Below are 14,693 nucleotides of genomic sequence, written 5' to 3'. Positions count from 1 at the left end.
AGCCTGAACCTCCCCTGGTGGAGCTTGAGGCCATTCCCCTTTGTCCTGTCCTCTGTCACTTGGGAGAAGAGGCCAGTTCCCTTCTCTCCACAACCTCCTTTCAGGGAGTTGGAGAGAGGAACAAGGTTTCCCTTCAGCCTCCTCTTCTCAGGGCTAAACAACCCCAGCTCTCTCAGCTGCTCCTCATAAAGCTTGTTCTCCAGCCCCTTCACCAGCTTCATTGCTCTTCTCTGGACATGCTCCAGAGCCTCAACATCCTTCTTGTGGTAAGGGGCCCAGAATGGAACACAGGATTCAAGGTGTGGTCTCTCCAGTGCCGAGTACAGGGGCAGAATAACCTCCCTGCACCTGCTGGTCACGCCGTTTCTGATACAAGCCAAGATGCCATTTGCCTTCTTGGCCACCTGGGCACACCACTGGCTCATGTTCAGATGTCTGTCAACCAACACCCCCAGGTCCTTCTCCTCTAGGCAGCTTTCTAGCCACTCTTCCCCTAGTCTGTAGCACTGCCGCATAAGGTTGTTGTGCCCCAAGTGCAGGACCCGGCATTTGGCCTTGTTAAACCTCATACCATTGGTCTCAGCCCAGCGGTCCAGCCTGTTCAGATCCCTTTGCAGAGCCTCCCTACCCTCCAGCAGGTCCACACTTCCACCCATCTTAGTGTCATCTGCAAACTTGCTAAGGGTGCACTCAATGCCTTCATCCAGGTCATTGATAAAGACTTTGAACAGAGCTGGATCCAGCACTGAGCCCTGGGGGACACCACTTGTGACTGGCCTCCAGCTGGAGTTAACTCCATTTACCACCACTCTTTGGGCCCGGCCATCCAACCAGTTTTTCACCCAAGAGAGCGTGCACCTGTCCAGGCCAGAGGCAGACAGTTTCGTAAGCAGAATGCTAAATTTTCCTGCTTATTAACAGCGATGAATACAGTCGAGGAATTTACTTCTTCCTGAAAGATTAGTCATAAAATAACCCTAGATGAGAGAAAAAAACAAGCAGTAACAGATGACTGAAATAAAAGAAGGACATACGATACCATGGATATGATATGCAAAACCACTGCAAACATTTGCAGGATCTTCTTTTTCTGATGGTTAAATATCTCGGCTAGAAATTGATCATACAGATCATACAGCATTGTTGAATAAATTCAGCATACTCGTTGTATGAACGGTAGGCAAACATACAGTAACAATAAACAATGTGGGAATACTCACATGAGGTTAATCTCCCATAGAGCTGCTGCTTTTTTTGCCAGTACCTTACAGTCCTAAATAAATTTTCCTTCCCACTTTGAAAGATGCTGATACTACCTTCCTACTTATGTGTGAAAACACTTATAAATAAAGGTAACAGTACAAAGTTAACTGGAACCAGATATATGCAAATCTCTGGGATGCCCAAGTAAGCGATGTGACTGCAGGGAATGAAATTTCTGCAGCTTAGATGTAGCGATATTGAAAGGTCTCTGTAACTACAGTGGATCAGATTTCAGACATGCGCATAGGCACAGCACTGCTTAAGAAACCTACCCGACTTCCAGCTGCGACTTCAGAAAGTTTTCAATAGGTCCTGTGTCGTATTTGTGGATGTTTTTAGTATGGTGGGGTATGTAAAAATAGCACAAGCCACCAATGAAACATGATTTCTAGAGATAACATCTATTTGAATAGAACTGACAGAAATAACTGTAGTATGACTGATACCTGTTTAAAAAAATCCTAACCCAACCTTTAACTTGCTTCATTTTTCCTTGTGCATATCTTAATAGAATTCACACTGGTTTAAATATATTAAAAAAGAAATTTAGAACATGATATACACATTCCATTATTCTACCCTGAGTTTTGTAGAAGATCAAATCATCGGAATGGTATCCTTTCTAAATCATGTAGTTTGTCCAGTGAGGTCAAAACAAGAGGACGCAAGGTGTTCTGAGCAAAGAAAAGTAAGTCTGTTTGGCACAACATTTTGGACCTTTACAAAGCATATGCATTACCTACTCTCCTATTCTTGTTGGATCTTAAGAAAATCTATTTGGAAAGGCAAAGAAGAAAAAAAAATAGTAACATGATACTGAATTTTATTTTTTATATTTCTGCTTCTGTAGCACACTCTTCACTGAAAAAAAAACCCTTCATAATTCACCCTCAGGAAAAGCACAAGAACATAGCAGTTTTTCTCTGAGCATGGAAACCATAGCAAGTCTGCAAATACATTTAGCATGCGTGATCATTGCAAAGCAACTCTCAGGGACTGTGCTACAAGTTTTAAAAGCCAAGTTTTGTGAGTTTTCCAGGAGACATAAATTTGGCTTAGAAGGGCTGAAAGGCTTTACTTAAAATAAAGTTTCTCCTTCTACCCAAGAAAGCTGTCTCTGCTCACCTGACAACACCCTGGTAGGAAGACAAGTCCCTGAAACAAACAAGGTAGCACCAGAATAAAAAACTTAAGAAAAGTGAAATTAAAACAAATTATTTAAGAAGTTTATGTAATTGCTTTACCCTCTCTAATAGTTGCTTTTCACTCCTGTCACAGAAGCCATTAGGGCCAATCTGAACTTCAAAGCAATTAGTGGACAGAAGAGCTTCCCAGAAACCTCCCTATTAAACATTTTAACAGCTTTTTAGCTCCTAAAGGGAACTGGGCAAGTTAGTGGTGCTTACCAGGGTGCTGGGCACTGCTGCAACACCCCCTGCTTCTCCTTCTTTAGCAGCCTGCACACCATGTGGGGGTGGCAGGACACAGGCCCCACCAATGGAGAAAGGGTCTGTGGCTTAGGGGAACGAGCATCCACAAGAGGCTCAGTTTGTGCCAGGGGAGGCTTAGATTGGCTGTTTAGGAAAAATGTCTTTATGGAAAGAGTGGTGAAGCATTGGAACAGGCTGCCAGGTAAACGGTGGAGTCACCGTCCCTGGAGATGTTCAAAAGATGCTGATGCCATGAAAAGCCAAACTCAATAATCAATGCCAATTTTGATTATTAAGCAGGTATCCTTTACTCTGCAGCACTGGGTACACCAGTGATGATTTTGCCTAGGATGTGCAATTATTAAGGCTGGGTACATGATTTTTATACTGGTTAAACATACGTATTCATATAGACTCTAGGAAAAATGCTACACATTCATTAATTTTTTCTGGAATAGGCGTGTCTATTATAATCAGTTCTTGGAATTTATTCATGTAAATTTCCTCCCCTTGGCACGTGTACTCTGCTCTCTGAGGGTCTTCTTCGGGTGTCTTTAGATACAGATGAACCCTTCATCTCCTCTTCTTGCGCATGCTCTTTGACTCGTTGGGCACCTCTTCAAGGCTGCATGTGGTCCTAGCTGGTTCTTTCTGGTATCATTGCAAAAGTCCTTGTTATCTGGCTTAACTAGATATGGTCACATTCTTTCCTATTCTTTCTAACTGCAGCCTTGTTAAAAGTCCTTTGTTAAGCACAAGTATCCAGGCACAGGATAGCTAAAAGTTATTATTCAAGCTAATCCTACGTTTTAGTTCTAAAATCACAAAATCTATACATAATATGCAAATATATAATAGGTTAGCAACTTATAACAAATCATTTCTTCCTTCAGTATGCAGGCACAGGCTCGCTAAAAGTTATTATTCGCGCTGATCCTATGTCTTAGTTCTAAAATCACAAAATCTATACATAATATTCAAACATAGACTAGGTTAGCAACTCATAACGTATAATCATAGAATAGTTTGTGTTGGAAGGGATCTTAAAGATCATCTAGTTCCAACCCCCCTGCCATGGCAGGGACATGAACCAATATATCAGGCTGCTCAAAGCCCCATCCAACCTGGCCTTGAACACCTCCAGGGATGGGGCATCCACAACTTCCCTGGGCAACCTGTGCCAGTGTCTCACCACCCTCATGATGAGGAAATTCCTCTAAATGGCTAGTCTAAATCTGCCCCTCTCCATTTTATACCTGTTCTCCCTCAGACTATCACTACAAACCTTCATAAACAGCCCCTCTCCAGCTTTCTTGTAGCCCCCTTCAGGTACTGGAAAGTCGCTATAAGGCCTCCTCTGAGCCTTCTCTTCTCCAGGCTGAACAACCCCAACTCTCTCAGCCTGTTCTCTCATGGGAGGTGCTCCAATCCTCTAATCACCTTTGTAGCCTCCTCTGGACCTGTTCCAACAGCTCCATATCCTTCTTACGTTGAGGAGTCCAGAACTGGACACAATACTCCAGGTGGGGTCTCACAAGAGAGGCAGAATCATCTCCCTCCACCTGCAATTTTTTTCTTCCTTCAGCATGTAGATGCAAATCACTTCTTCCCTCTACGTGTCTATGTGGCACTTGAGAACATGGTTTAGCAGGCATGGTAACTGGATTGATGGTTGGACTCGACGACCTTAAGGATCTTTTCCAACTCTAATGACTCTATAAAAGCACACAGCAGGACCCGCGTGCCAGGGCTGTCGCTCTCTCCGCCAGTGCTGAGAGAAGCTGCCATTGACTCTGTTGTGCCAGAGAGCCGAGCAGCCCGCTGTCCTACACCCCCTCGCCACCGCTTCACCCCCACCTCCTCGCTTCCCTCCAACAAGATGGCTGCTTCCCCGCTCGCCTCCGTTACCAACATGGCGCCCGCCAGGCTATAGGCTGAGCCCCCGGCTTTCCCTGCCCCCTGGCCATGAGCTGAGAACTACAATACCCAGAATACCGAGCGCTCTGCGTGCGTGCGACCCCCAATACCTCGGGATATGGAGACGCGGGGAGTGTGCGAATTCTCGCGAGAACGCGGGCGCGCCGAGGCGTGGCAGAGCCGCCCTGCGCAGCGAACGGAGCGGCCGGGCTGGGCTCCAATGGCGGCCGCGGAGGCGGCGGGGGCCGCGGCCACCGCGCCTGCAGAGGCGGCGCTGGATCCTAGCGGACTCTCCCCGAAGGAAGAAGGGGAGCTGGAAGACGGCGAAATCAGCGACGATGACAATAGCGGCTTCGGGCCGTACGGTGGCGGCGGCTCGGAGCGCGGCGGGGGCCCCGCGAGCAGCAGGCCCTACTCGAGGCGCAGGCCGCCCCCCGGCCTCCGCGGGGGCTTCTCCCTTTCCTCGTCCTCCTCGGGCCGGCCCTTCCCCCGCCCGCGGCACCAGCCCCCGCCGGAGATGGGTCCCCCGCACGGCCGCGGCGGATACCGGCCCAAGGACTCGTTCCGGCCGGCGCCGCGGCTGCCGCCGGGCCCGCACGCCGAGACGGGGCCCCGGCTCTCCTTCTGGGAGCGCAGCCACAATGCTCTGGACCGGTTCCGCTTCCGAGGCCGACCCTACCGGGGCGGAGGGCGCTGGGATAGGAGCCGAGGCGGCAGCGATCGGGGAGGCAATCCCCCGGGGAGGCCGCCCGCAGGCGGAGGTGGTGCTGGATTCGGTAGCGGGCAGGGCTGGAGAGAGCCCTCGCCTCGGAAATGTATCCTTGAGACGTGAGAGGGAGCAGAGGCAGGGAAGCCGTGCTGCTGGGGTGGGCGTGGGTGTGTTGGTGTCTCCTAACATGGCCAAAAGCCGTGGGAAGGCACGCTTTTCCCTTGTCTGGCAGTAGGACTGCTGTAGAGGTAACGGAGAGGGAGGCCATTCTTCCATTTCCAGGGGTTGGCTGGGGCAGCAGGCGCTACTTCTCGGGGAGAGGCTGCTGGGAAGCCGGATTACTGCTTGGACCTGGCTTGCAACCTGGCCGATTGGCCCTAATTAGGGAAAAAGTGTAGCCTGAAACAAAGCCTTGATCGATTGGATCCCAGGTGGCCGCTTTTGTAGCCCGAAGTGCAAATATTGTGAAGCAGGGTCAGTCTTTGGTGTGGCAGTCTTAATGTATGTAATTACAGTGCCACAGTTGTAAAGCTAAAACCTTAAGCTTGTTAATTTTCCTTATTGGGCAATGAGGGAATCCACTGTTTCTTTCGGTTTTGCAGGCTAAAGTTCACTTTAAAGCTCAGCCTAAGTTGAACTGGGGCTTTGCGCATCAGATGTGGTTCATAAGGGAGTTTGGGTAACATAGGAAAGCTCTGTTTCTTTATGAAACCACACCCAGCATTACTCTTTGGATGTTCTCTACTGATTGCCCTTAGAGTTAGTTATGTGACTTACAAGAGTTCTGGTATTTCCTCCTTTTAGGAGTAAGAACTGTGAAAGTGTTAGATAAAGCTCCTGTCGTTTTCCAGATTTGCTGTAGAAAAAAACATAAGTAGGGGCAGACAGGCACTGAAACTTGATGTAACTGCATTGTTGCCTAACTGAAAATGTAGATAAGTATGAAAAATGCTCAGTGGGAGAACTAGTGGTTAAAACTTACTCCCTAGAATCTTGAAGTGTTTTATTGTCCTCCCTACCAGTAGTTAAAGGATGTGTGTTTGCCTGACTGTGCTGGTTGATTCCAGGAACTGGAAGGTTTTTACTTGTGTCAGCACTTAAGGCTTTGAAAGCTACTTATTGAGTCCTTGTGTTATTTTATATATTATTTATGCATTTTATTAATTTTTTAAATGTGGATGTAGTATGTAAGGTAGTAATAGACAGGTTTTTATTTAACCTCATCTGTTAAGTTACAGCATTAAGAAAGTCTTCATTAAAGCTCTTTATTCAAGGATCTTATCTCAAGAGGCAGCAAGTGAAGATGTGATTTTTCCTAAGGCTGCACAGGATAACTGTGAGCTAACACAGGCAGAATGCAGGAACAACCACAAATCTATGGATGGAATGCAAAGAGTAGATTTATTTTTATTACGTTGTGAACTGGGTGATCTCTGAAGCAGCACCTAGGCAGAGGCACGTAAGTGCGTATGCAGGCACTGTGGAGCTTGGTCCTTGCTAGAGAGTTACCAAACCTGTTGTTTTCACCTACACTTTGGGGATTTGTGCAGGCGTAGTTTGCCACTGTGCTTTGATCTTTCCCACAACAGGGCAGGAAACTCAAGCATGTTTGATGGAGTCCCTCTAAGTCTGTCACAGGCCTATGTTGTTGAAACACAGAAGTTCTGTTCATCAAGCATGGAAGACTAAAAAGTGATTTGTATGATGTATGTGTTTTTCTACACCCCAACTGCAAGTCACTTGAGTGTGTTTGCTGTAATCCTTGCCAGTCTTCTGTTCTTTTCCCACAAAGATGCTTCTAATGCTGAAAATAGATTTTAAGTCTTTTAATTCACGGTGATGGTCTTAGTACCAGAAAGTGCTTACTTTGTGTGTAATGAGTAATTTGCAGGGTAAACACACTGGTCATGCTAAACAGACCTTGCAATGCTTGTTAATACTAATGTAGTTTCCTCCCTTTTAATTAAAGGAGCATTTAGAATGGGATGATTCATTTTCAGTCTAAAAGAAGAAAATAAAGGTTTTTATCTGATAAGATACACTCTTCTGTTCAAACATGATAGAGAAGGTTCTAATAATATTGTTCTTTAGTAAGTGACATTCAGTTGTTTATGGATCATACAGTTAAGGAAGGCCTGTGATTTTTCTCTCAAAATTTAAGTTCTTTTCTGTGTTTATTAAATCCCTTACATGGCAAGGGTATCAAATTACAGTATTCATAAATATTAAGGTACCTGCATGTTACTAATATTAATGGAGTAGGGGCATAGTTCATGGACATGTGACCTCAAAAGAGACCTTCACATCAGTTGATATAAAGAGGCTTGTGGCTAGGAGTGGTATTTGGAATTGCCCCAACAAAGTGAAACGTTTTAAATATCTGCTGAGAGAGAGAGAGGGTTTTTTTCTTTATCCTTAGAATTAGTACTTTGCAAAATGCTTTCTAGATGTATGTGTATAAATAGAGTAAATGACATGGTGGAGCGGTTCAGGAGTGCTTGTTACTTTTCTTTGGGTATTAGCTTTGAACATGCTTTTCTCTTTTAATTCCTAGCAACTTTAACATGAAGCTGTTGATTACTCATTCTGCAAAAATTCTTGCGTAGAGAACTGAAATTTTGAGTGTGAAATATGGACTAAAATGTGGCTTGCTGTTTGTGTTGAATTTTGAACTCTTTCTAGTGTGCATTTTTCATCACTTCTAACTCCCTGGTTTCTTCAGTTGGTTTCTTTTTTGGTTGTAGAATGAAGTTTCTGTAGTTGGTGGAAGAACAACTGCTTTAATATACGTGTGCCTGTCTGCCTTTCATAGCAGTCAATGTAGTCTTGCATTTTGTGTGTAGAACCATGTATAAAAATTCTTCATCTGCGAAAACCAGAATTTCTTATTAGCACCATTGTGGAAGCTCTAGCAATTTTATGCTGAGCACAAAAAAAGTCTCAAAGTTTTGTCTAGTTACCAAACTCTAGATGACCCCAGAAGCTATTGAAGTATTTCAATATAAAATAATTTCCATTTTTATAAAATATTTAAAATCACTTAATTAGCTTCAGGCTTTCCTGTAACTCAAAAAATCACAAATGTAGTTGTCCTCTTAGAAGTAGAAATATGTTGGAAGTCAATTGGACAGATATGCTTATTACATAATTTGGTGTTATCGGGCAAACAGCTCTTAGTGTTTTCTCATATTTCCAGAATATTTATAGATCGATGGCCTTCTGGATTTTATGTAGTTAATCTTTACTAGTTTCCATTTTTCTTGTGCTGAAGGCTTAAAAAAGCATTGTATAGCAAACCATTTCCTGACAGTGCAGAACTTATTTTTATAGAATACTTACCAAGATTATTCATACTTATGGTAGAAGTTGACAGAGCTGAACATCCAAGTTGTTCATGCATGATGTGAGCAGAAGACACATATTACATTATCTTCCTCTGGATTCAGTATGTCTGCATTCAGAGGACACCTATTTTAGCTTTTAATTTTACTCCATTTATTGTTTTAAGAGATGATGTTGATGAATAAGCATTTCACATAACTGAGTGTGAGTCAGCTGTTATCACAGTGGGGTTGATACTGAAAGTTGAATGAGTCAAAGCTGACTTGGTATCCTAAAAGATTTCCCTCCAAGCACAGTTATTTTACAGGGCAGTGTTAACATAAGAGAAAGTAAATCTCTGGTAGTGAGAGCTTTTATTCTGGATGCAGTTGCCTAAGAATATTTCCATTGCCTGCCTCGGACAACATGTTGCCAAGAAAATCTGTCCCATGGGCATGCATAGACAACCTTTTCTGAGTAATTAGTAATTCCCAGTGCTCTTGTAGCATTTTTTGAATGTTTTGATCGCAAGTCTTTAGCCGCTTTTTTTTTTTTTATTCTATTCAGTTGTTGATTATCCTGTGTATTACCTCACTTGAGCTACAGTTCCTACAGTGCGTGATTGTGCTGTGGCTAGATCTTAGTATTTTAGTAAAGGATAAAACGAGTGAGGATCAGTTTGCCCTGTCTTTTTCAGGATGTCAGATGAAGAATCAATACTTGAGTTAAAAACTCAGGAAGTCTGACTTACCCTTTGCGATAAGGAACCTTCTCAGTATTACAGCTGTTGTCTCTTGCTCACAGTATCTTCCCAGAAACAAGACTTCTCAGCAGTTCATGAAATTCTTGTCATAAGTAGGGTATTTTGAATTGTTGGTTTAAGAAAGTGTTTATTTAAGCTGTGAATATATAGTAATGGATACATCTTTGGCAGGCTGCTTATATTTATAGGGTATATTTTTCAAGCTAATCCTAAGGTAAAATTAAAATGCAAGAAAGATTTTAACTTCTGTTTGCCATAATTCAGTCTTCAGTGATATCACCACTGTTTTAAGGTTATATGTATATGTGTCTTACTTTTCTTGACTAGTAATTCAGCCAAAACTTTTGGAAGGTCCCCATCTAGAAAGCAGAACTACTCTTCTAAAAATGAAAACTCTGTGGAAGAAAGTTTTGAGGATTTGCTCTTGAAGTACAAGCAGATACAATTAGAGCTTGAATGCATTAATAAAGATGAAAGACTGGCTTTGAGCAACAAGGAAGAAAATGAACAAGGTGGTGATAAAGTGGACAATGGAGACCAAGCAACTGTGGAAAATGACAGTATTACAACAGATGCTGTAAAAGAAGTATCTCCTGAGGAGAAAATTCCGGTTATAGGCTTTCAGGCATTTCAACTGAAACCTCTCAGACAAAAATTGCCTACTCCAGCTGAGAGGAGCAGATTGAAGAAAGTCAAAGAAGGAACAAAACAGCCGTCACAAAAACCTGAAGTTGCAGAATCTGGCCAAGGTAAATACTTGTAAGGTTGGTTTAGCTTGTGAAGTTCTTTTGTTTGTGATTACCTGTCATTTATTAGCTGTTAGGTAAAATTTTACTTCATAGATTTAGTGTACCTAATTCCTGTTTTATGTAATTCCTTGGTTCTGAAGTGCAGGGCAAAGAGCAGAACTGCTCAGATGCATGAACCAGTTAGTTTTGTCCAGCTGAGCCATAGTGAAACTCCATGAGCTTGATTTTAAGTCTGCATCAGTATAAAGCAGTTATCTTAAATGTCCTGTTCTGAGGCAACATCTTTTTCTAGTAAGTGTTTGGTGTGATTGAGGGTGTGCTTTTGAATATCGCTTGTCATCTTCTGTTACCTAATTTGTTAATGTGTGTAAATGACCAGTTTGAGTGGGAAGAGACAAAGTAGTAAGTGGATGGATTAGTAACACAGGTGAGTAATTAGTTAGAGTATGAAGAAAGGTATGATTAGAATGCTGAAAGTCAGAATGATTTATACGCAACTTGAGAATGAGAATATAGGAGACATACAGCCTGTAAAGAAACTTAAAGAGAAAACTGGTAAACCCACCTCATTTTAGGTATTTTTTTGTGTTGTTTTTACTATTAATAATAAAAAAATCAAAAACCCTCAAGTTCTGGTCTTCTTTAAGAGATAACGTATTTTTTAATGGGAGACATGAGGAAAACCAGTATATCTTGACTGTAGAAGAAAACCCACTAGCTTGTAGGAAGACAACATAGCAAGGCAGGAGTAAAAGAGCTGTGTAAAAAGCAAAACAGTTTCAAAAAAAACAAACCCAACTTAAAAACTGAGAAGTAGTAAAGTTGAAATTACAGTTCATATTATGGTGGAAATAGATGTTATAGCATGTACGTTAAGGGCATCTTAATTGTTGCACACTGCTCAAATGTGTGACATAATCTGTCTGCTTTCAGATCATTTATATGTGTGAGTGACAATGTAGTACAGGGTTCGAAAGCAGAAAAAAAACTTAATTTCAGTTATTGCAGATTCATGTGTGTCAAGTGAATGTATATTACTTGGTTATGCACATATTGGGAAATACGTAAAATTTGGTTTTATTATTGTATCTATTTTAAATTCATGTACTGCATGCTTTTCCAAAGCTGAAGTTGAACTTGTCTTAAAATGCAGGGAAGTTTGTCTCTAGAAATAATTCATTGTGGTTCAACTGCTCTGACAGACACTTTACTGTATTGCCTGCTTTCTTTTCCTCGTTGCCCTTCTGGTTTGAAAGCATTTTAGTTTGTGTAGTGTGTCCCTGCATATGTCTGTCTGCATTGCGGAAACTACTGTACCATCTGTGTCTCCCTATTTCCATCTGGACTTCATCCTACTCTTCCATCCATGTGGACTGAATGGTTAGGATCTTTGCTTAGTGTAATAACTTCTTTGATTTTCCTTTTAGAGTGCTTATGGGTATTAGATAATATTTTTCTTTCTCTTTTACGTGTGCTTTTAAAAAATGCATGCATATGCAAGCAGGAAGACCTTCAGGATTTGCAGTGTGCTTTTCTGTTTAGGTATAAGGTCTTGGTGTATTTTAAACAACACCTTCCTGAACGCGACTTTTAATAAAATACCAGAAAGGGTATAAGCTGAATGGAGTGTGAACTGATTTTTCCATTAATTTGAATTGTGGGAACAATCTCCGTTTGAAGAAAGGCTAATATAGGGAAAGATCTCTGTGCTTCTCTCTAAACGTTTATTTCCTTCTCTTAATGCACATAAACATAGGTAGTGTGGTTATATATAAATTCCATAAACGTAATTAAATCTTGTTATTAATGATATTAAGTTATTAGTGTTAAAGAAGCTTGTTTCTTCCATCCTAGGTTTCCCAAAGCAGAGTCTAAGAAATTACTTCAGGCTAATTTATTGGTGATACAGCGTCAGATTACAGCTCAGGCTGGGTGCCTGTGGAGGGGAACCCCAAACAAAGAAATCCCTGGGAGATTATACCCTTAGAGTCTAAGTTCCCACCATCCATGTGCTCTTCACATACTGTCCATGGGACAGTTGGTCTAGTGGCAGTTTAGGGGCTGGGGTGGTCTTGTTCTTTATTGAGTTCTTGCTTTGTTTCTAGGCGGGCCGTCTCTTTTTTTTTAAGGTTTGAAGCTGGTTGGAGGTCGTTTATCTTTTGGCTTGAACTGGCTCTGGGGCCTTCTTGTGTGTAACTGAGTAGAAGTTCATCATAAGTTCATTGTATCTGGGTGAAAGTGCACAGTTTGCGGCCTAAGGCTTCACAAATTCAGCTACTAATGCTAAGCAAGTCCTGCTGTGTCATGCTGCTTTGCAATTTGAAGAGGCTTCATCACTAGATCATTTTTATAGCCTAATGCTGAGCAACTAACTCTGAAGGGTTTGGTTGATTATATTTCCAACTAAATTGATTAATATTTTTGAGCTATAATCATTACATTATGTAATAGTATATAATGTACAGCATTATGTGTGTTATATAAAATAGAATATCTTAATGTTTGTATATATACACTATGTAATAATCAGATGGATATATGGCTTTAGGGCAGTCTAACAAATTAATAAGTCAACATCTTGATGTTTAGCAGGAAAGCATTACTGTTTATTATTTGTTTCGACAGGGTAACTCTTTTTTTCCTTTGCCAAGAAAAGGAGCAAGTATGTTGTTAGTACAGCTTTGGGCCTTTGTTTTTAAATCTGCAAAAGACTGACCAATTATTCAAAATAGCTGTCAATGGAATCTGAGATGCTCAGGACAGCAGGTGGTATGAGGTGGTAGCATAAAACAGATGGCAGGAAGTCATCTTTTCCCTTTGTCTCTAGATCTGTTTTTCCCTTCTTGTTGTAGAAGTGTGTTGACCTTAAGACATAGAATTATCAAAATCTGACAGAACTTGCCTTAGGCTTATGGCATCACAATGATGGGGATTTCATAAGATATGCCAAGTTTATATTAAAGTTTATTGAAGTGCTTTTATACATACAACTACTGTTTTACACTGTGTACCAGTGATACTGATGAAATAAGTTTCTGTGGATTAAATTCTGCACGTTGTTTTAACGTGACTCTGTCCCATGAGAAACAGCTTGCTGAAAAATATGGTATTTTTCTTTTGGAAGGTGCAGAAGACAAAGAACAAACATCGGGGCGAAAGCTTAGCAGTTCAGATGCTACATCTGAAAAGGTAAGACAGTATTCCTCCATATATGAGACATAATTGTGTTATGATACTTGGGTGGCTTTTTCAAAATTGCAGTCCAGGAATATTTCAATAATAAAACCAGCCCATTCTTAAGGAATAAGACTTAACAGTATAGTAGGATTTTTAAACTTTCTCCTGGTAAAAATTTTTGAACACACTTGAAAAGACTTTCAAATAAAATTATTACTAAATGATATTTCTTGACTTTCTCTCTTATTCTTTCTTTTCTTCTGAAGAAGCTGCTGGATGAAGAGGAGGAAATGTCTGAATTGGAACTTCGGCTTCTTGCACTTCAGTCTGCTAGTAAAAAATGGCAGCAAAAAGAACAACAGGTGATGAAGGAAAGCAAGGAAAAACTAACAAAAACGAAAAGTGTGACACAGAAGGTCAAAGCCAGTACAAAACCACATTCGACAAAAAAACCTAGTACTACAGGTAATAAGTTCTAATGTTACTGAAATGGCTACCAGTGACATGACATCTGAAATAAAAAACATCTTATGTGAGACATGAGGCAGTAAGCCTTTAATCCTTCTAAAACCCTTCTACTCAAATCTCTTAAAGAATCTAGGATTAGGGAGAACCATTTAGGTAATGTGGAGTTAATCACCTATCTTTTTATTTAAAGCCAAGCAAGCTTTGAGGAAACAGACACCATCAAAGAAGATGCAGCAGCAAAGGGAACAAGACAGGCGTCAGAAGGAGGAAGACCTGAGGAAACAAGAGGAGGAGGAGGAGCGAAGAAAAAGAGAAGAAGAAATCAGAAAAATTAGAGACCTCTCAAATCAAGAAGAGCAGTACAATCGATTTATGAAGCTAGTTGGTGGAAAGAGAAGATCAAGAAGCAGGGTAACATTCATTATTGTTCACAGAATCACAGAATCATTTAGGTTGGAAAAGACCTTTATTATCGTCAAGTCCAACCATAAAAGGTGCTGTATTTGTGACTCATGAGTCATTTCTGTCTTTATGTCCCTCCTGGTTCTAAGTCCCTCCTACCCCACCCCCCCTTAAAGAAAGGAAGAAAGGTCAAAGTGTTCCAGTATTTACTGTGTTTTAATCCTACACTAGCCAGGCTTTTCCTTTGATTTTTGTAACATCAGTTTTGTATGAGCTGTATGTTTGCAAGTCAGTGGTAAAGCATTTTCCTTCTTAGGATGTTTTGAACGCTGTGATCAAAGAACAGTCTGTAATTTAACACAAACTGATCAGCTGGACTTTCTTGGCTTTCTTCCCTTGGGCTGCAATTGTCTCCCCATTTTCCAAGTTTTGTATGTACAATTCCAGTGGCCTGATTTTTTTCCACCTGTCGTCTGAGGCTTGGTTTCTTTGCA

At 41.5% G+C, this 14,693-nt stretch overlaps 1 protein-coding gene across 4 annotated transcripts in view; it reads left to right on the top strand.

The window, feature by feature from the left end:
* Window positions 1–4,751: 4,751 nt before the first annotated feature.
* ZFC3H1 (zinc finger C3H1-type containing) overlaps window positions 4,752–14,693 on the top strand; it is a 43,557-nt gene continuing 33,615 nt past the window's right edge. Inside the window, exons 1-5 of one of the 4 annotated variants that reach the window (XM_054068120.1) lie at window positions 4,752–5,425; window positions 9,739–10,152; window positions 13,283–13,341; window positions 13,599–13,794; window positions 13,988–14,208. In XM_054068120.1, coding sequence (XP_053924095.1) covers window positions 4,831–5,425; window positions 9,739–10,152; window positions 13,283–13,341; window positions 13,599–13,794; window positions 13,988–14,208 — 1,485 coding nt within the window. In that variant the 5' untranslated portion in view covers window positions 4,752–4,830. Of the gene's footprint in view, window positions 5,426–9,738; window positions 10,153–13,276; window positions 13,342–13,595; window positions 13,795–13,987; window positions 14,209–14,693 lie in introns of all 4 variants that reach the window. The other 3 variants (XM_054068114.1, XM_054068107.1, XM_054068099.1) reach the window with 3 other exon arrangements.

The sequence above is a fragment of the Cuculus canorus genome, chromosome 1 (genome assembly GCF_017976375.1).
Source record: "Cuculus canorus isolate bCucCan1 chromosome 1, bCucCan1.pri, whole genome shotgun sequence".
In the NCBI taxonomy this organism is placed as follows: Eukaryota; Metazoa; Chordata; class Aves; order Cuculiformes; family Cuculidae; genus Cuculus; species Cuculus canorus.
The sequence above is the reverse complement of the archived record's forward strand: the minus strand, read 5'-3'. Positions and strand labels throughout refer to the sequence as shown.